Source organism: Bufo bufo, chromosome 2, assembly GCF_905171765.1.
Source record: "Bufo bufo chromosome 2, aBufBuf1.1, whole genome shotgun sequence".
Classification (NCBI taxonomy): domain Eukaryota; kingdom Metazoa; phylum Chordata; class Amphibia; order Anura; family Bufonidae; genus Bufo; species Bufo bufo.
In genome coordinates, this window is record NC_053390.1 from 529,088,840 (window position 1) to 529,110,839 (window position 22,000).

At 46.2% G+C, this 22,000-nt stretch overlaps 1 protein-coding gene across 4 annotated transcripts in view; it reads right to left on the minus strand.

Annotated features, from left to right (window-relative positions):
- Positions 1–22,000, minus strand: part of NUP54 (nucleoporin 54) — a 51,650-nt gene that overhangs the window by 10,456 nt on the left and 19,194 nt on the right. For 2 of the 4 annotated variants that reach the window (XM_040417957.1, XM_040417955.1), the window contains 4 exons: positions 20,146–20,235; positions 15,331–15,447; positions 14,962–15,188; positions 51–238 (listed from right to left, as the gene is read on the minus strand). In XM_040417957.1, the coding sequence (XP_040273891.1) occupies positions 51–238; positions 14,962–15,188; positions 15,331–15,447; positions 20,146–20,235 (622 nt within the window). Of the gene's footprint in view, positions 1–50; positions 239–14,961; positions 15,189–15,330; positions 15,475–20,145; positions 20,236–22,000 lie in introns of all 4 variants that reach the window. The other 2 variants (XM_040417956.1, XM_040417954.1) reach the window with 1 other exon arrangement.

The following is a 22,000-nucleotide window of genomic DNA, read 5'->3' on the forward strand; positions in this document are numbered from 1 at the left end:
AAAAAAAATCCTGTAAAAAATGACATGAAATTGTATTAATCATTACTTACTGGTCATCAGGTAATGCTTTCACTCCCTCCACATTTACAGTAAGGGTCTGGTGCCCTCCCAAGATTTTGTGCAGGGATTCTACCAACTGCTGCTGCTGAGAACGGATGTCTGCTTCCTTTTTATTAAACACAAGTTCAACGAGACCATCTTCATCCTTGTTGTTAGGTATGCAACTGAAACCGACAGCCTGTTCGAAGACATTTAAAACAGTTACCGATGCAATAATATAACTCCTAGTTTTTGTATCATGTTAGGCCACGTTAGGCTACTTTCACACTGGCGTTTTGGCTTTCCGTTTGGGAGATCCGTTCAGGGCTCTCACAAGCGGTCCAAAACAGATCAGTTTTGCCCTGATGCATTCTGAATGGAAAAGGAGCCGCTCAGAATGCATCAGTTTCCCTCCGTTCCGTCTCCATTCCACTTTGGAGGTGGACACCATCCGTCTGATGAAACTGAGCCAAACGGATCCGTCCTGGCACACAATGTAAGTCAATGGGGACAGATCCATTTTCTATGACACAATCTGGCACAATAGAAAACGGATCCGTCCTCCATTGACTTTCAATGGTGTTCAAGATGGATCCGTCTTGGCTGTTACAGATAATACAAACGGACCCGTTCTAAACGGATGCAGATGGTTGTATTATCTGAACGGATCCGTCTGTGCAGATCCATGACATATCTGCACCAAACGAGAGTGTGAAAGTAGCCTTACATACAATACTAGTCACTTTAAAGGCTATGTACACCTTTGGGGACATTTTTTTTTTATTATTGCATTGTACTTCTATAAAGCGAAAAACGAGATTTTTGTATAACTTACCAGTAAAATCTCTTTCTCGCTCTTCCTTGGGGGACACAGAAGACCTTGGGTATAGCTCAGCTCCCTAGGAGGCGTGACACTAAGTGAAGACTGTTAAGCCCCTCCTCCACAGCTATACCCTCAGCCTGGAGAGAGAGACTGCCAGTTGCGTGTCCAAGTAGTGAGAAAAGGCAAAGTCCAACAAGTGGAAACAACAAGCCAACTACCCAACGGGTAAAACAAAACTCTGAAACCGTGCAGAAAAAAGCAATGAATGGGTGGGTGCTGTGTCCCCCAAGGAAGAGCGAGAAAGAGATTTTACTGGCAAGTTATACAAAAATCTCGTTTTCTCGCCCATTTTCCTTGGGGGACACAGAAGACCTTGGGACGTTCAAAAGCAGTCCAAGAGGGGAGGGACCACAGCACCAAGGCGAAGCACCCGAAGGCATCAAGGAAATACCGCCTGCAAACCCAGGTGGCCCAAGGGCAGCAGCCGCCGAAGCACGAGTATGCACCCTGTAGAGCTTGGTAAGGCGTGCAAGGAAGACCGTGGCCACCTTGCACAATTGCATGGCCGAAGCCCAATGCCTCCGACCCAGGAGGCACCGACCGCTCTGGTGAAATAAACGGTGACACCAAAGGCAGAACTCTGCCCTTGTTGCGGTAACCTCAGCAATAACCATTCTGATAAAGCGGAGGAAAGCCACCCTGGAGCCGTCAACCTTTGCGCGGACCTCCTGGAAACACAAGAGACCGAGCGTCAACAAGAGTCGGAGATGCCCAAGTAAAAACTGCAAAGACACGATGGCTACAGAAACACCACCGTACAGGACAGAAGGAATAGAGAGAGAACTTCTGTAACGGCTCCAAGGGAAAGAGTGGAGCGACGCGAGCTCAGTATGTAGTTCCCAGGGCGGTACCGGGGGACGGTACAGAGGAACCAAAGAGCCACTCCATGGAAGAAGGTCTTAACAGGCCCAGAGGGCCAGGGAACGCTGGAAGAGGAAGGACAGCGCCGACACTTGACACTTCAAGTAACAGAGTCCCAGCCCCAGGTCGGACTGGAGAAAGACAGAATCATGGGGAGAGAAAGGCATAGTGGGGGAATGCCCAGCTTCCTACAGAACCCCAGGTAAGAACCCTAAGTCAGACAACAGATCCTGGACGAAGCACGGCCGGGAGCGAAAACTAGCGTGCCCGCTGGAATCGACTGGGCAAGCGGAGAAAACCCAATGTGATCAGGCGCAGATCAGTGACACGGCAAAGGGGTTGGCAAAACTGGTCCCGTCGACCCCCGAGCAACGTCGTCCCGTATCCACCCGGAGTGGGGGAGCAGAAGGACAAACTGAAGGAACCGAAAAGGGCCCGCCCAGCATCCGACAGATGCCAGGACAAGACAGACTAAAGTCCATGTCGCTGTAGCCACCAGGAAGGTGTTCTACAGTCCCGGTGTGGGGGATTTAAAGACAATCTTGACAGAAGAAGTAGTCCTCCCAAGTTACCGAAAAGATAAGTCCACAGCAGGACCATTGCCCAGAATGGAAAAAGCAATCTGCACCCAGCGGGAGAACAGCACGCGGCAGATCCGGTAAATAGGCACACAGCTAGTACAGCCAGTGTGAACGAGGGAGACCGTACGAGGCCATAAGGAAACACTGAAACTATCCACGTGAACAACCATGTTCTCCCCAGAGGGGAGGGCAGTGAAGGAACAGCCTCTGAAGCCTGGCCGGGGCAGAAGCCACATCGGAGTGATCTTGTTCCAGCGGGAGCCAAACAGAGCCAGCGAGAAAAATCAGTCGAGACAGAGACAGGCATGATACCCTCCAACCAAAAGGAGGAGTGGTCAACAGGGAAGCCATAGGACAGCTCAAAAGCAGAACCCCCGCTACTCCGAGACGCCCGGCTCACCGCCTCGCAGAAGGCGAATACCCTGATGAACCCAAAGTGGAGGTCCCCCAGACCTGAGTAATCGAGCACCCAAGAGAAGTTGGGCAACCTTCCGAGAAGAGCGGCCCGAAACTGGTAGCAGATCAGCCTGAAGCACAGAGGGTGCCAACAGGAAGGACTCATACCATACTGCATCCGAAGAGGAGGAATGGTAATAGGCGAGGGAACCGTAGTCCCGCCAGAGCCAACGTAAACTTCGAGGGGCGCTGCAGACAGCACTCTCGACCATGTGACCGCTTGCGCAGGGAAGCAATGCCGCGGGAGGACGAATGGGTACGCATCTAGGAACCAAGAACACTCCCCAGGTGGAAGGGCCAACGAACATGGTGGATACCGTCACAACGGAAACGCAATATACATTCCAAACCAGAGAATGAGTACCACCCAGCTCGCTGCAGTAGAGAGCAAGTAGAGCCCGTCCGGGTCAGGTGGACAGAAAGATCTCTTCAGAGAAGAGTGCAAGGCTTGCGGCAATTATCGTATCCCAAGAGAAAAAAAGTATGTCGCAGGAGGAAGGGAGGCATACGTACGAGCAGCCCCGTAAGCAGTGAGAAGGCCAACCCACCTACGGGAGGAGAAGGCATACACGGCCCAAACAACGCACAGAGCGCACAAGAACATCCGCTCACTGCAAAATAGTCACTCAGCGAAGAGGGCCAGCCACAGAATCTACGGAAGTGCAAGGTGCAACCTGCAAGGGGGTTATGCACAAGACTAGTATGGCATGCGATGGAACGCAAGCAGTCCGCCTAGAAAGGGGGGAAATGTACTTGGCAAACACTGCAGACAGCAAAAAGTGCAAGGCCCGCCCCACAAGGGGGTGATGCCCAAGGCCAGTACCTACTTCAGAGAAGTAGGACATACCATATTCCGCCCAGGAGAGGGCCATGCACATGGCCACACAGCATCCAGCAGGACGTCCACCTAGTGAAAGGGGGACATGCACCGGGTTATCCTAGCATTAAGTGAGTGTGCAATAATCCACCAAACACCAAATTTCGTGAGAGTACAACTCCTCCGCCAATGAATGGGGACATGTACAAGTCCAGCACAGCATATACAAGGACAGCCGCGAGTCCCGTGAGCATGCAAAATTCCGCCCATGGAATGAGGGGTGGTCACGCACAAGGCCAGCACCGTATCCAATGGGAGTGCAAGCACTCCACCCATGTTAGAGGCCATGCTCATGGCCAGCAACGTATCCGGTGAGAGTGCAGTATGCCGCCCAGAAAGGGGGGGGTCATGCCCATGGCTAGTATCGCAACCAGGGAGAGTGCGAGCACCCCGCCATGGATGGGGGTCATGCACATGGCCAGCAACGTACTGGCGAGAGTGTGTGTTGCCTGAGAAAAGGAGACATGCCCATGGCCGGCAGCGAATCCCGTGAGAGTGCAGTACACCGCCCACGGAAGGGGGCATGCATATGGCCGGCAGCGGATCCAGTGAGAGTTGCAAGCACCCCGCCATGGAAGGGGGTCATGCACATGGCCAGCAACTTACCGGCGAGAGAACAACCCCAGTCAGTGAGAGTGTATGCATGCCGCCTGAGGGAAGGAGGCATGCCCAAGGCCGACAGCGAATCCAATGAGAGTGCAGCATACCGCCTATGGAAGGGGGTCCGCACATGGCCGGCAGCGAAACCAGCGAGAGTGCAGCGTTCCCCTATGGAAGGGGGTCGTGCACAAGGCCAGCACCGTATCCGGTGAGAGTGCAGATTCCACCTATGGAAGGGGGTCGTGCACAAGGCCAGCACCGTATCCGGTGAGAGTGCAAATTCCACCTATGGAAGGGGGTCATGCACATGCCCGGCAGCGAATCCAGTGAGAGTGCAGCGTTCCGCCTATGGAAGGGGGTCGTGCACATGGCCAGCACCGTATCCGGTAAGAGTGCAGTATTCCGCCTATAGAAGGGGGTCATGCACCAGGCCAGCCCGCAGCCAGAGAGAGAGCAGTATCCCGCCTAGGAAGGGGGGGTCATGCACATGGCGGGCACCATAACTGGAGGGTGGCGAATTCTACCTACCGAAAATGCCGCATGCACTTGGCAAGCGCTGTATCCCGGGAGAGGGCAAGAAACCGCCTAGAAGGGGAACATGCACCTGGCCAGCGCCACAGTCGGGGAGCGCGACACCATGCCGTCTATGGAAGAGGGGCATGCATACAGGCAGCAGTACTGAGATGAGGCTGCAGCCTCCTGCGCAGCTCACAAGAAATTCATTAGTTGTCTATTTCAGTTTTTTTATATTTTTTTTATTTTAATAACACAGCCTCTCTGAGGCAGAAAGGGTGGCCACCATACAGGTGCACAGCCTCTTTGAGAAGCAGGAAAAAAGGGGGCCAGCCATAGAGGCCCATCGGGAGCCTCCGGTACCCAAACGGTTAACAGGGATCCGGCCTGGGGGGCGGCCCTGCGATCCCCTGGGGGTGGGGGAACCTCCAGGCGGGAAGAATTTGCGCCTGGAGAAGTTCCCACCCCCTCCAACAGAGGCCGGAATTTTGCGGCCTAGTAGGCCGTGAAGCCGGGGCCTAAATTTTTGCGGCACCCGGCTGACCGGGGCCGCACAGAAATCGAGATACCGCTGAGACCTGAGCCGGAGTGGAATTGCGTGTACATACCGGCCGCGGGTGCCCACCCCACGGACCGGAAGAGTCAGGAGCCCGGGTGGAGCGCCGGAATGCGGCCCAGCATGCCGCGAAGCCTGGACCAAAATTCGGCCGGAATGCACAGACGGTCGGCCGGATCGTTGGAGCATCGTGCTGAAGTCTAATGCCGGCCGGGGGAGCCCACGCCGCAGGCCACGAAGCCTGCCAAAATTTGCCGGGGCTTACGCCACTGCCGTCAGGAATGAGCCCAGGGCCCTGAGCAGCGCATCGATGGGGGGACCCCGAGACCGGGTGCCCGCGCGGATGCGAGTGCAGCGTTCCCTGGGAGGGACACCGGCAGGAGAAGGGAGGCAATGTGGCTGAAACAATGGTACAGCATTCTGCAGCTAGCGGTGGGAGCTGCAATGTCCTATGGAGGCCAGGAAGGGAGGAGAGGGATCAGGGAGAGATTGTCGCCCTGCGGTACCCATGGGCCAGCAGGGACAGAAGGGTCCAGAAGCACTGTATGGGGGTCAGGCACGCAGGAGACCAGGGTGGGGGGATGTAGGGCTGGAGAAGCCACTCTCTCACCATCAGCCGTCTTCACCCTCGGTCCGTTCCAGCAGGGTCGCCCCTTCAGCTACTGGCACCGTAGTGGCAGGACGCTGGAAGAGGGACTTGGCGTTCGGGCGACCCTTGCGCTGGCGGGATGTAGGGGAGCGAGGCTGCCCTGATCCACCTTGCCTTCTGTGGGGGAGGCAGCACTGCACTGGCGCAGCTCGACCCCGGGAGAAACAGAGAGGTCTAGTGCGTCTCTGTTGTCCCTGGAAGAAAAGGAAAATTTAAACAAGGAGAAAACAGCCCTGCAGAGCAGGGAGTGTCTTGCCTCCTTGGACACTAAGCAAAAACTGGCAGTCTCTCTCTCCAGGCTGAGGGTATAGCTGTGGAGGAGGGGCTTAATAGTCTTCACTTAGTGTCACGCCTCCGAGGGAGCTGAGCTATACCCAAGGTCTTCTGTGTCCCCCAAGGAAAATGGGCGAGAAATTCATTTTTTCAATTGGTCTTTAGTAAAAATATGGAATCCTTTTTTGTGTACAGAGTTGAGATGCTGTAATAGCAGCAGCCTGTGGATTTTATGACATTTCCGTCATCTGAGGAGCTGACGGGCTCCTTATCTCTGCTCTGACACTATGAACACTCATTAAAGCTCAGTTCTGATCTTACTGATAGGAATGTGGCTTTAATAAGTTTTTATGATCTCTTAGTAGTTTAGACATAAGTGTAATTAGAGGACCGGCCAAAGCGAAAGTGCAAGTACCAGTCACACAGTTAGAAAAACAGTTAACCCTTTGTGATAGAATGGCTCAATATTTTTAATAAAGACTAATTGAAAATATGATTTATAGCCAAAAATGAGTGGAATGCAATCAAACAAAAATTTCCTCCAAAGGTGAACATAGCCTTTAAGTTGCTATAACTGGTAAATTACAGGACATCCTTAGACCATTTTAAATGAAACTGTCTTTTAAGATCATTACTCAAGTATGAACGAGTCTAAAGGGTTTGGCTGTCTGTATAAATCTAGAAATTGAAACTTTAACCACCTCAGCCCCCAGTGCTTAAACACCCTGAAAGACCAGGCCACTTTTTACACTTCTGACCTACACTACTTTCACCGTTTATTGCTCGGTCATGCAACTTACCACCCAAATGAATTTTACCTCCTTTTCTTCTCACTAATAGAGCTTTCATTTGGTGGTATTTCATTGCTGCTGACATTTTTACTTTTTTTGTTATTAATTGAAATTTAACGATTTTTTTGCAAAAATATGTCATTTTTCACTTTCAGTTGTAAAATTTTGCAAAAAAAACGGGATCCATATATAAATTTTGGTCTAAATTTATTGTTCTACATGTCTTTGATAAAAATAAAATGTTTGGGTAAAAAAAAAAAATGCTTTGGGTAAAAGTTATAGCGTTTACAAACTATGGTACAAAAATGTGAATTTCCGCTTTTTGAAGCAGCTCTGACTTTCTGAGCACCTGTCATGTTTCCTGAGGTTCTACAATGGCCAGACAGTACAAACACCCCACAAATGACCCCATTTCGGAAAGTACACACCCTAAGGTATTCGCTGATGGGCATAGTGAGTTCATAGAACTTTTTATTTTTTGTCACAAGTTAGCGGAAAATGATGATTTTTCTTTTTTTTTTTCTTACAAAGTCTCATATTCCACTAACTTGTGACAAAAAATAAAAACTTCTATGAACTCACTATGCCCATCACGAAATACCTTGGGGTCTCTTCTTTCCAAAATGGGGTCACTTGTGGGGTAGTTATACTGCCCTGGCATTCTAGGGGCCCAAATGTGTGGTAAGGAGTTTGAAATCAAATTCTGTAAAAAATGACGAGTGAAATCCGAAAGGTGCTCTTTGGAATATGGGCCCCTTTGCCCACCTAGGCTGCAAAAAAGTGTCACACATCTGGTATCTCTGTATTCAGGAGAAGTTGAGGAATGTGTTTTGGGGTGTCATTTTACATATACCGATGCTGGGTGAGATAAATATCTTGGTCAAATGCCAACTTTGTATAAAAAAAATGGGAAAAGTTGTCTTTTGCCAAGATATTTCTCTCACCCAGCATGGGTATATGTAAAATGACACCCCAAAACACATTCCCCAACTTCTCCTGAGTACGGAGATACCAGATGTGTGACACTTTTTTGCAGCCTAGGTGGGCAAAGGGGCCCATATTCCAAAGAGCACCTTTCGGATTTCACAGGTCATTTTTTACAGAATTTGATTTCAAACTCCTTACCACACATTTGGGCCCCTAGAATGCCAGGGCAGTATAACTACCCCACAAGTGACCCCATTTTGGAAAGAAGAGACCCCAAGGTATTTCGTGATGGGCATAGTGAGTTCATGGAAGTTTTTATTTTTTGTCACAAGTTAGTGGAATATGAGACTTTGTATGAAAAAAAAAAAAAAAAAAAAAAAAATCATCATTTTCCACTAACTTGTGACAAAAAATAAAAAATTCTAGGAACTTGCCATGCCCCTCACGGAATACCTTGGGGTGTCTTCTTTCCAAAATGGGGTCACTTGTGGGGTAGTTATACTGCCCTGGCATTCTAGGGGCCCAAATGTGTGGTAAGGAGTTTGAAATCAAATTCTGTAAAAAATGACCTGTGAAATCCGAAAGGTGCTCTTTGGAATATGGGCCCCTTTGCCCACCTAGGCTGCAAAAAAGTGTCACACATCTGGTATCGCCGTATTCAGGAGAAGTTGAGGAATGTGTTTTGGGGTGTCATTTTACATATACCCATGCTGGGTGAGAGAAATATCTTGGCAAAAGACAACTTTTCCCATTTTTTTATACAAAGTTGGCATTGGACCAAGATATTTCTCTCACCTAGCATGGGTATATGTAAAATGACACCCCAAAACACATTCCCCAACTTCTCCTGAGTACGGCGATACCAGATGTGTGACACTTTTTTGCAGCCTAGATGCGCAAAGGTGCCCAAAGTCCTTTTAGGAGGGCATTTTTAGACATTTGGATACCAGACTTCTTCTCACGCTTTGGGGCCCCTAGAATGCCAGGGCAGTATAAATACCCCACATGTGACCCCATTTTGGAAAGAAGACACCCCAAGGTATTCAATGAGGGGCATGGCGAGTTCATAGAATTTTTTTTTTTTTGGCACAAGTTAGTGAAAATTGATATTTTTAATTTTTTTCTCACAAAGTCTCCTGTTCCGCTAACTTGGGACAAAAATTTCAATCTTTCATGGACTCAATATGCCCCTCACGGAATACCTGGGGGTGTCTTTCCGAAATGGGGTTACATGTGGGGTATTTATACTGCCCTGGCATTCTAGGGGCCCTAAAGCGTGAGAAGAAGTCTGGAATATAAATGTCTAAAAAATTTTACGCATTTGTATTCCGTGAGGGGTATGGTGAGTTCATGTGAGATTTTATTTTTTGACACAAGTTGGTGGAATATGAGACTTTGTAAGAAAAAAAAAAATAATTCCGCTAACTTGGGCCAAAAAAATGTCTGAATGGAGTCTTACAGGGGGGTGATCAATGACAGGGGGGGTGATCAATGACAGGGGGGGGTGATCAATGACAGGGGGGTGAACAGGGAGTCTATATGGGGTGATCACCACAGTCATTGATCACCCCCCCTGGAAGGCTCCAGGGAGACGCCTGTATGTGTTTTGCAGATCCGATCCATCTATCAGTGGATCCGTAAAAATCATGCGGACATCTGAATGGAGCTTTACAGGGGGTTGATCAATGACAGGGGTGTAATCAATGACAGGGGGGTGATCAGGGAGTCTATATGGGGTGATAACCACAGTCATTGATCATGCCCCTGTAAGGTTTCATTCAGACGTCCGGATGCGTTTTGCGGATCCGATCCATCTATCAGTGCATCCGTAAAAATCATGCGGACATCTGAATGGAGCTTTACAGGGGGGTAATCAATGACAGGGGGGTGATCAGGGAGTCTATATGGGGTGATAACCACAGTCATTGATCATGCCCCTGTAAGGCTTCATTCAGACGTCCGGATGCGTTTTGCGGATCCGATCCATCTATCAGTGGATCCGTAAAAATCATGCGGACGTCTGAATGGAGCTTTACAGGGGGTTGATCAATGACAGGGGGGTAATCAATGACAGGGGGGTGATCAGGGAGTCTATATGGGGTGATCAGGGGCTAATAAGGGGTTAATAAGTGACGGGGGGGGGGGGGTGTAGTGTAGTGGTGCTTGGTGGGACTTTACTGAGCTACCTGTGTCCTCTGGTGGTCGATCCAAACAAAGGGGACCACCAGAGGACCAGGTAGCAGGTATATTAGACGCTGTTATCAAAACAGCGTCTAATATACCTGTTAGGGGTTAAAAAAAACACATCTCCAGCCTGCCAGCGAACGATCGCCGCTGGCAGGCTGGAGATCAACTCTCTTACCTTCTGTTCCTGTGAGCGCGCGCGCCTGTGTGAGCGCGCGCGCCTGTGTGCGCGCGTTCACAGGAAATCTCGCGTCTCGCGAGATGACGCATATATGCGTGACTGTGCGCAGGGCTGCCACCTCCGGAACGCGATCCTGCGTTAGGCGGTCCGGAGGTGGTTAAAAAGAGTAACTAAACCTTTTTTACAACTTGCTTTCAAACTGTTCTAAATAGCTTAAAAATGATTTTTGTAATTGACCTCATTAATCAATTATGCCGTTTCCCTACTCAAAATAGGACCCAAAGTCCTGGATTTTACAGCTTATTAAATTCATAATTCTTGTACAGCGCTGACCTGTCAGCGCTGTACTGGTGTACGGATTTAAACTGGCTGCCGCAGAGTACACCACGCAGACCAGAGCACACATCGCTGCTCCTGCCGATGCCGCCCCCCCCCCCCCCCCCCAAGCTTGGCTTGATTCTGGCACAGCATGTCAGTACACTGTGCCCTGTATATAGACAGACCGCCAGCTATGTTTTGGGTCTAAAAAAGCAATAACTTGTTTTGAACAAGCGGTTCAAAAATTATCCCTTTTTGGGAGCAACAGCAGCGGTACAGTATGGAACTTAATGGACAAGGCAGCAGATGTGCGGTTGTGTAAGGGTAGTAGTAATGGCAACAAGAGCATTATTAGCTGCACTGGCAGCAACACAGTATGCAATCTCATGCACAAGGCAGGAGATGTGCAGCTGTGTATGGGTAGTAATAGCCGCACATTATAGAACCCGAAGGACAAGGTAGGCTATGTGTGGCTGTGTATGCAGCGTAGTAGTGGCAGTAATAGCCATAGCAGTATAGTATGATACCTGATAGACAAGACAGGAGGTGTGCAGCTGTGTAGGGGTAGCAGTAATGGCATAATTGGGTCGTTGATAAATAGCCACTATCAGCAACAGCAGATGTGTTTCTTGGCCTCAGTCGGCGGTGTGTGAATATCATCACAGATCCATGCCTGATTTATCTCTATACTTGCAGAGGACAATTCTGTCCACTTTGGTGTGTGACCACCACCTGTCGCGCTGAATGTCCTCTATGACAGTAGACTGGACAAGACAGAGCAGCTACCGGCCCAATCTGTTGACTCAGAAATCCACAGGGCCAAGGGACAGGGTGTTTGATAGAAAAAGGGCACAGTCCAGGTAAGGCCGTGTTCCACGGCTGTGAGCGGTCCGTGGTATCCCGGCCTGGATTCCTGCTGACAGCAGGAGCGCACGGCATCATTGGTTGCTATGACGCCGTGCGCTTCATGCCGCCGCTGCACTACAGTAATACACTCTATGATCTATACGAGTGTATTACTGTAGTGCAGCAGCGGCATGAAGCGCACGGCGTCATAGCAACCAATGACGCCGTGCGCTCCTGCTGTCAGCAGGAATCCAGGCCGGGATACCACGGACCGCTCACAGCCGTGGAACACGGCCATGTGCATTCAGCCTAAGACTAATCCTGTTTGTTCAATTGGCCGGAATTAATTTGCTGATAGGCACCAGGTTGGAGCAACAGTTGAAAACTCTCCCTAAACTAGGTGTATTGTGTGTCTAAAGATAAATCTTTCTTTGCTGTCTCTCTGACAGATGTCCTGTCACATCAATGTACAAGATCAGAATACACCTGGTTTCCCTATTCAGACTTTCATATGGTGCAAGTGGCAGATGTCAATATTGCACCCCCTGATTGGCTGAGGCTGACTGCAAGGCATTATGGGCAAGCCTGCAGGCCAAGGCCCAGCAACGGATCATGTGATGCTCAGCCTTTATCTTCCTTTCCAATCTCTAAAGTGGTGGACTTCATTTTGAGCAATTTGCCCGAATAGAATTGCAAAAACTTTGGGTTCGCAGGGAAGATGAATTTTTGAGAAATTCTAAGCAAATTCAGATAGTTTAGAACTGATCTCTAATTACAGGTCATCTTTATTAGGCTCCATTCACACGTCCGCAAGTGTGGTCCGCATCCGTTCCGCAATTGTGCTGAACGGGTGCGGACCTATTGATTCTCTATGGGGACGGAATGGATGCGGACAGCACACTATGTGCTCTCCGCATCCGCATTTCCAGAGCGCGGCTCCGATCTTCCGGTCCGCAAGAAAATAGAGCATGTCCTATTCTTGTCCGCAAATGCGGACAAGAGTAGGCATTTCAATGGGGGTGCCAGCCGGGTGTATTGCGGATCTGCAATGCACTATGGACGTCTGAATGGAGGCTCAAACAGGTTGTGGCAAACACGATGATACACAACATGTGCAAACCATCTCTTAGGGTATATTGGGACAGTGCAGTCAAGTCGCCATTTTTCAAGGGACTGCCACAAATACTTGTCAAAATGAGGCAGTAAATGGCAAAAACAGCAACTTCCCCATACCAGCAGAGTTCTTAAAAATGGCAGCCCGACTACAAACGCAGGCCCCTCCACAATGGTCCCATACGGGTGTGGTGTTGAATCTCCTCTGGTCCAGCAGCGGCCCAAACTGACAAATCAGTTGTCGGCTGCAGCCTCCTTACTAGTAACAAATGGTACTCGCTGCCTACCATTGACTGCAAGTAAGAAGCTTTGATATTGGACGTGTCAGACACCAGCAGTATTGCTGTGCTGTTTACAGCCCTCCTCAAGTGCAGGAAAAGTCTTATGAGTAAAATCTTCTGAAAAGGCGCTACTGTGACCTCTGCCACCCAGTGTGCTGCCTACATCTCTCTATGCCCAATTTACAACTGGACAGAAGAACACAATAGGCCTCTATCACACTTCAGTAAAATGGGGGATTATGGGTCTGTTCAATGTATGTGCAGGAAGCTTTCCCGATGCATACTCTAAATGTACACTGCAAAGTAGTGTGAAAAGACCCTAATAGTGATACACCTGACAAAACGGATTTTAAGAGCTATACCTAATGCAGGCTGGAGGGGCATTGTACACAGGCCAAGGATTCACTCTTTGGTATTCTTTGAATCCATCAGACATGCAATACCATCCACCTGTCACCTTGTAGTAGGAATAATGTATAATAACTAAGCTTATTTAGGGGTTATCTGTTAAGATTCATGATCTATCCTCAGGATAGTTCACCAATATCGGATAGGTGGAGTAAGACACCCAGGACCCTGGTCGATAAGCTGTTAGAAGAGGCCAGCGCTCTGAGCACTGCGGCATCTTCTTAGGCAATGTGAAGTCACATGGCCTCAAGGCCTAGTTGACCCGGAAGAAGCAGATAGTGGGTGAAACCTGGGTCGAGCATTTTAGTGTTTGTTCCACACTTTAATACTTTGGACTTTTGTATGGAGTAAACCTAGGATTTTAACTGTGTCAGTCTTCATCTCCTTGCTTATTCTGCCTAGCGACTCCCTGCTGGATAAAACCCAACATAGTGTGTATACCTATGAGCAAGTGAACATCTATTCTGCGCTCAGCTGGGACTAACTTCCTACTGCTGGTGTGGCAAGCAGTGATTGCAAGACATCTGTGCCGAGCGTGTATGTGGAGTCAGTGGAAGGAGATAAGGACTGAATAGGAGGCCTTCTTACCCTTGATCTCTTCTGAGGTGGTGGTGGTGGTGAGTACCTGAGACCTCTGTGTTACTACTGGAAGAGATGTTTATAGCCAGAGATACTTTTGCTTCCTTTGACAGTGTTAACAGGAGCATTGGACGTGCTCCTAATCTCTTAGTGCTCAGTTTCTTCCATAACGGACTGCTGCCCAAGTAATTATATTTATTTAGTTGCAGCTCAGCCCCATAGAAGTGAATAAGGCTAAGCTGAAATACCAAGCACTGCCCCTATACTATATACAGCACTGTGCTTGGAGAGATGCCAGGAGACTGATGCTTTCACCAGAGATCCACCAGAGAAACCGCCCGCCCCCCTCAATCTGATAATGATGACCTATCCTGAGGATAGATTATCACTATCTTTACATGGATAACCCCTTTAAATACTGCAAAAATATGCAGGACATCTGGTGCAGTTACATGGCAAAACCAGACAGTAGACTGGAGAAACCATATGCATTGTAAAACTTTACAGTGACCAGGCTATAATACATACCAGCCAAGACCCAGCTAAGTTAAGATGAAAAGATAGATTGAACGAATGAATGATGAAACATGTTAAAATGAGGTCTTCAAGCACTCAGGACGACCTAAAGTATTTACAACACACACTAACCTATACCAGAAACAGGATGGTACCTGCTTCCAGGTTTCCTAGATTCAGAACAGGAGACCCTCAAATGAGAACTGTAGGAAGACCCGTCACTTTTACTGCTCAAAGATTACTGGCAGTCATCAAATGTTGACCAGAATATAGCACTGGCAAAGTATTATGGAACGCTCTAGCTCTGCACTACATCAAGCGTAGCTGAGGAAGGAATAGAAAGAAGGGTTCCTTGGCTCTGATCATTTTCAGGGGCTTTCTACATGGTAATAAGGTTGGAAATAACTGCTATAAATCTTTGCTAAACACTAAAGTTGCAACTGAACTAACAAACATGAAAAAAAAAACACTAAATTACTTAAATTCTAAAAACAAATAAACAATAAAGTACATGAATTTAGAGATTTACCTTAAACCTACAAAAAGGATTTTCCTGTGTGAACTCCACTGGAGGAATATTATTACTGAAGTATCCTTTTCCAGTTCCCCAAAAAGCCTGAAGTTGGTTCCACTTGGCTAGGGTGGCATCTCTCTCATCCCCAAGCAATGTTGGTGCAGATAATGCGCTTGCTGTGTTGATTAGCTGATTTGATTGGTTAGGATTTTGCATGGGCTGGTTGAATAGACCTCCAAGGGCTAATCAAAGAGGACACAATATGTGACATAACAGCATTAGAAAAATCAACTAAATTTAAGTATAAAATAAGTTGTATAAGCAAAAAAAAAAGAAGAAAAGATTCTCTAACTGTGAAGTGATAACATATGACTGTATACTAACCACTCGGCTGCTGTTGAGGTTGAGTGCCAAAACCCCCGAAGCCTAGACCAGTTGACAACCCAGTATTGAGACCCGTGTTTGTTCCTGTTGCACCAAAAGCACTTCCGAATCCAAAAGCTTTGTTTTGAGTGTTACCGAAGAGACCTGAGAAGGCATAAACGAAAGGGAATTTCATTATTCCAATTTTCGGGAATACCTGTTTTTATTAGCTTATCTGACATGTGTCACTGTGTGGTAATAACTTTGGAACACTTTTACTTATCCAAGCAATTCTGAGAGTGTTTTCTCGTGACACCTTGACTGCCATGAAGTACAAAAAAGAGTCAATATATTTCACTTTTATTTATGAAAAAATCCCAAATTTACCAAAAATTAGAAAAATTCACAATTTATAAAATTTCTATTTATCTGCTTTCAAAACAAAGTGATACCTCATAAAATATTTATTACTTAACATTCCCCATATGTCTACTTTATGTTGGCATCATTTTGTAAATGTAATTATTATTATTTTTTTTTGGGACGTTAGAAGGCTTAGAATTTTAGAAGCAATTTTTTAAAAAGGACCAGTTCAGGTATGAAGTCACTTTGTGGGGCTTAGGGCACTTTCACACTAGCGTTTTACTTTTCCGGTATTGACTTCTGTCCTAGGGGCTCAATACCGGAAAAGAACTGATCAGTTTTATCCCCATGCATTCTGAATGGAGAGAAATCCATTCAGGATGCATCAGGATGTCTTCAGTTAAGTCACTGAACGGCGTTTTAGATGAAGGAAATAACGCAGCATGCTGCAGTATTATCTCCGTCCAAGATTCCAGATCAGTTGCCGGAAAGATCTGGCATTAATTTACATTAAAATGTATTAGTGCCGGATCCAGCATTAAAAATACTGCAATGCCGGATGCGTCCTTCCAGTCTGTGCATGCGCAGACCGGTAAAAATGTGAAAAAATATATATAATGGATCCATTTTTCCGGATGATACACGGAGAGACGGATCCATTCTTGCAATGCATTTGTAAGACAGATCCGCATCCGGATCAGTCTACAAATGCTGTCCGTTTGCACGCAGATTGCCGGATCACTCTGCTGCAAGTGTTAAAGTAACCTTACATAGTAGAAACGACCCATAAATGATCCCATTTTGGGAACTACACCACTTAAGTTACTGAAAACTGATTTTACAAACTTTGTTAACCCTTTAGGTATTCCACAAGAATTAAAGGAAAATGGAGATGAAATTTCAAAATTTCACTTTTGGCAGATATCCCATTTTAATCAATTTTTTCCTTTAACACATCGAGGGTTAACAGCCAAACAAAACTCAATATGTATTACCCTGATTCGGCGGTTTACATGTGGTGGTAAACTGCTGTATGGGCACATGGCAGGGCGCAGAAAAAAAGGAGCGCCATATGGTTTTTGGAAGGCAGATTTTGATGCACTGGTTTTTAGACACCATGTGCCATTTGAAGCCCCCCAGATGCACCCTACAGTAGAAACAATCATTTTGGAAACTACGGGATAAGGTGACAGTTTTATTGGTACTACATTTTTTAATCGCTCTATATTATGTTTTTTGTGAGGAAAGGTAACCAAATGACCATGATCATGACTGTCATTTATTCTCAACATTCACAGTATGTTCACATTGGTTACTGCTATAGTTGGGACACTGTCATAGCATAAGTCTCTGTTATAGTACGTACACTTACACTGTTCACCATTATAGTCTGTTCATAGTGCTACTCTTCCACTTCTGGAGCTATATTCATAGCATTCTGCAGATCTGTTTACTATACATATGTAAATTTGTATATACGTAGTACATTGTATACTTGTTCATAGTACATCTGTATATATATATATATATATATATATATATATATATATATATATATACACACACACATCAGCACATCTGCATACATCAGTACATCTGTATATTTGTCCATAGTACATCTGTATATATATATATATACACACACATCAGCACATCTGCATACATCAGTACATCTGTATATTTGTCCATAGTACATCTGTATATTTGCTCTCTGTATAGCAATATAAACACCTGTATACTTATTTGTACATTTATTTGTACATAACTATTCCTACTTTCTACACTACCCTAAGGGTCCATTCAAACGTGTGTGTGTGTGTGTGTGTGTGTGTGTGTGTGTGTGTGTGTGTGTGTGTGTGTGTGTACTTGCGGTTACACTTTGATCTCAAGATGTACTGTGTACGTCAAGATGCGGTAACTAACAGTACGTCACTGGTCATTTAGGGGTTAAAAATCATCACTTACTAGCGGCAGAACGGGATGTATAATCAGGATCTGCTGCCAGCAAACAATGATTCAGTAAACGCAACATTTTTTCAGCATATATGCCGGAAAGCAGGCGGATTACTGCCACATCCCATTGCAATGAATGAGGATCTGTCAGTGCACAGTGGTATCCGGCCATCTTGGAACAGGCTGTTCCTCCGCTGGAATTCACAATGTAGACGTGAACCCTGCCTAAATGTTGTGCTGGTTTCTCAGTCATTCATCCTTTTCATATGTACAGCACCATGGAATGAGTAGCACTTGAAAGGGGTTGTCCCACGAACAATTTTCTACATATTTGAAACCAGCACCTGGATCTGAAACTTTTGCATACAATTAAAAATTATAAGTATAACCAGTAAGTTGTTATTCAATAAAATGTATCTGTGTAGCGCCACCTGTTTTTTTTTTTCTTATTATTTCTTTGACCTGCTCGCTGAGATGGCCACACATGCTCAGTTCCATCTTCCAACTGGCTCCTGAGCTGGGATAGGGAGAGCATGGACACGCCCCCTTAGCTGCAGCAGAAAAGACACTCCCTTTGAGCTGTGATAGGGAGAGCATGGACACGCCCCCTTATCTGCAGCAGAAAAGACACTCCTCTTGAGCTGTGATAGGGAGAGCATGGACACGCCCCCTTAGCTGCAGCAGAAAAGACACTCCCTTTGAGCTGTCAGCTTGATATCAATCTAGCAGAGCATTGAATGGGGAGATCTCTGGATCCATGTGAGGTACAGGGCTGGTTCTAGCTTTCTTAGAAAGAGGTCATGTACTATATGATGTCTGATTTAAATTTTTTTACATTAGTCATGGAATAACTCCTTAATAATAAATAATAATAATTTGCAATCTCGCCTGAAAGAGCCCTGTACTCTGAAAGCTTGCAATAGGACCTTTTCCTGGTTAGGCAATAAGTAAAAGTATCCAGAGCCCTCAGAAAAGAAGTAGACACAGTATTAATCTAGTACTGCCGTCATCATTCTTACAATCAGTTATGAAGGCGGTCAAAACCCTCACTAATAAAAGACGAGGATGATATAACTCAATGATATGCCCATCAGTCTTCATTGACTTTTAAAAGGTCACTTCAATACAAATCCTAGCGATATGCCCCCATTGTATGTGATGGGAATACCCCTTTAAAGGGAATCGGTCACCTATTTTGAGCCTATAACACTGTTAACATAGCAATGTGCAATAAAGTACCTTCATTCCTGCAGGTGTCCTCTTTCTTTTATTCAACTTTTCATTCAGATGAAAAAGCGATTTTTCTGATATGCAAATTAAGTCTCAAGGTGCCCAGAGGGGCGTTATTACTCTAGTGCCCAGTAACGCCCCCCTGCAGTGCCCAGCCCGCCTTTCTTCCAAGCCCAGCACGCCTCCTAAGAAATAAATGTACTCCTACATCCTTGCCGAACGGCGCCGCCTCCTCCTCCACTGTCATTTAATTTATTCACTGCACCGCCCTTGCTTCCTCCTCTCTTGGCCTCTGAAATACCGCGCGGGCGCAGTATCGCTGAGTGCCTGCGCCTGTACGATACTCCTGCTCCAGAGGGCAACAACGCTCTGATTACGTCACTGGGCTCGGCGCTTGCCCAGTGACACTATTGAGGCTGTTGCCCTAAATGACATAGTGGAGGAGGAGGCGGCGCCGTTCGGCAAGGATGTAGGAGTACATTTATTTCTTAGGAGGCGTGCTGGGCTTGGAAGAAAGGCGGGCTGGGCACTGCAGGTGGGCGTTACTGGGCACTAGAGCAGAGTAATAACGCCCCTCTGGGCACCTTGAGACTTAATTTGCATATCAGAAAAAAAAAAAAACGCTTTTTCATCTGAATGAAAAGTTGAATAAAAGAAAGAGGACACATGCAGGAATGAAGGTACTTTATTGCACATTGCTATGTTAACAGTGTTATAGGCTCAAAATAGGTGACAGATTCCCTTTAAGTCCATATATATTGCTGAAAACCTTTTTCAGTCGTATAATCAAGGCTGGATCTGGGTGCAGTGGATAAATTCCACCATGCATATTCAAGTGAATCAAAAATGGGGGATGCTACATGTGGATCTGGCTTTCCACAGGTTGAAACCTGTAGTGAATCTCTAACAGAATGGAAACCTGCAGCATGCTGTATTTTCTTGACTGGAAATGTCACAGCACGTGTGGATGTCCCCATTTACTTTAGCATTACTGTAAATTGCAGCAGATCTGTACTGGCCCCAGCCTGAGATACAATAGTCTGTTGTCAGCACTTAAACGATCCTTTATCCACCCTCTCTCTCAAGTCGAGATGTAGAAAGGGTGAATAAAGGATCATTTATAAGAGCTGCACCTGTCTCCAACACAATTCCTACGGGACTATGGGTCAGGTTCTTCTGAAGGCTCACAACAGATACAGTATATTCAGATTGTTTTCCAGGGCTGCTTATCCTCCATCTTGTACACAAAAGGATGGGAGGATAAAATAAAATAATGTGCATTCTCCTTACCAGTCGTGCCAGTGTTGGTTGGTGCAGAGAAACTAAAACCAGTGTTTGAAGGTGCTGTGGTTGTTGTGGCTCCAAAACCACCAAATCCACCTAAACAAAAAAGGAAGAAAAATAAGTTATACCAACAATGTGAAGGATGAAGATACTGAAATGATTTTTGGGAAAACGGAATGAGAAAAATTGCTTCTGACAGTTGAACTATTCCACAGGGTCAATGAATACCTGGCATAACAAGTGAAAGAACACACACAGATGAGGTGAATGGCTGCGGGATGATAGATTTTACCAACTGTCATGATGTAAAAAAAATAAAAAATAAAATATACTATAGGAAAATTTGATTGACAAAAAGAAAGAAGCTCTTCACAAGGTTAAGTTGGTAAAAGCTCTGGAGTTTCATTATTTTATTAGAAATAAACTAATTTCTTTTTGTAATGCATTTACAGTCCACCTCTGGTATTACCGGTGGAATCGGTGGGTTCTAAAGGAGCAAATATGGTATAGATTCTCGTACATGCAAGCAAACATGAACATGAACGAGAATCACGTGATGTAATAAGTATGAATGATTCAAAGACGAGCAACAAATTGCTCATTTCTCATCCATCAGCATGCTAAAAAATTATCGCACCTTGTTAATAGATCCATTCCTATAATATGGAGTCGTCCACTCGCTAACAATCTCAAACATGCCTTTTGAACAAGCATCTGTCCCCATCTTTATACACTGCCTGTCCAAAAAAAAAAAAGTTGCCACCAAAAAAAAGGTCACACACACTCTAATACTTTGTTGGACCACTTTTAGCTTTGATTACGGCACGCATTCGCTGTGGCATTGTTTTGATAAGCTTCTGCAATGTCACAATATTTATTTCCGTCCAGTGTTGCATTAATTTTTCACCAAGATCTTGCATTGATGATGGTAGAGTCTGACTGCTGTGCAAAGCCTTCTCCAGCACATCCCAAAGATTCTCAATGGGGTTAAGGTTTAGACTCTGTGGTGGCCAATCCATGTGTGAAAATAATGTCTCATGCTCCCTGAACCACTCGTTCACAATTTGAGCCCGATGAATGCTGGCATCGTCATCTTAGAATATGCCCGTGCCATCAGGGAACAAAAAATCCATTGATGGAATACCCTGGTCGGACCGCACATCGCCGGCACTTAATAGAAAATGCCTAATCTTGTCCGCAATTGCGGACAAGAATAGGACATGTTCTATTTTTTTCTGGAACGGAATTGCGGACCCGGAAGTGCGAATCCGCAATTACGGATACGGGCAGCACATCGTGCGGCCCCATAGAAATTAATGCGGACGTGTGAATGGACCCCAAGAGTGGGGACTCCCACTAACTGGAACAAAGACACCTGTTGTAGTGCCCTGGGGCAGGGGATACTTGTAGATTTTTACATTTGCCCATTTCCCCTATGCAAAGTTATAAACTTTTTACTTCATTTCACTTGAAAGAGTTAACTTATACTATTTATTACTGTGTTACTGCATTTTATATGTATGTTGTGATATATATCCTGTTCATTATCACTATTTGCGAGGCTGTGTGGAAAGGGTTAATGAACACAGACTGCTAGGATTTTGAATAAGAAACTGGTCATTTTCCACAGCTCCCATAGGGTTTAACCCCTTCCTGATCTTTGATGTACTGTTTCGTCAAGGGAACCACTGAGTTCCCGCAATTTGACATAATAGTATGTCATAGTGATCGCGCGGGCACTGGAGCGGTGCGCGATAACTGCAGGGGCCTGGCCCCTGCTGTATCCGCCGGTATCGCTGTAAAAGCCGATGCCGGCGGATTAACCCCTTCTATGCCGCGGTTCGCGCGGACCGCAACATAG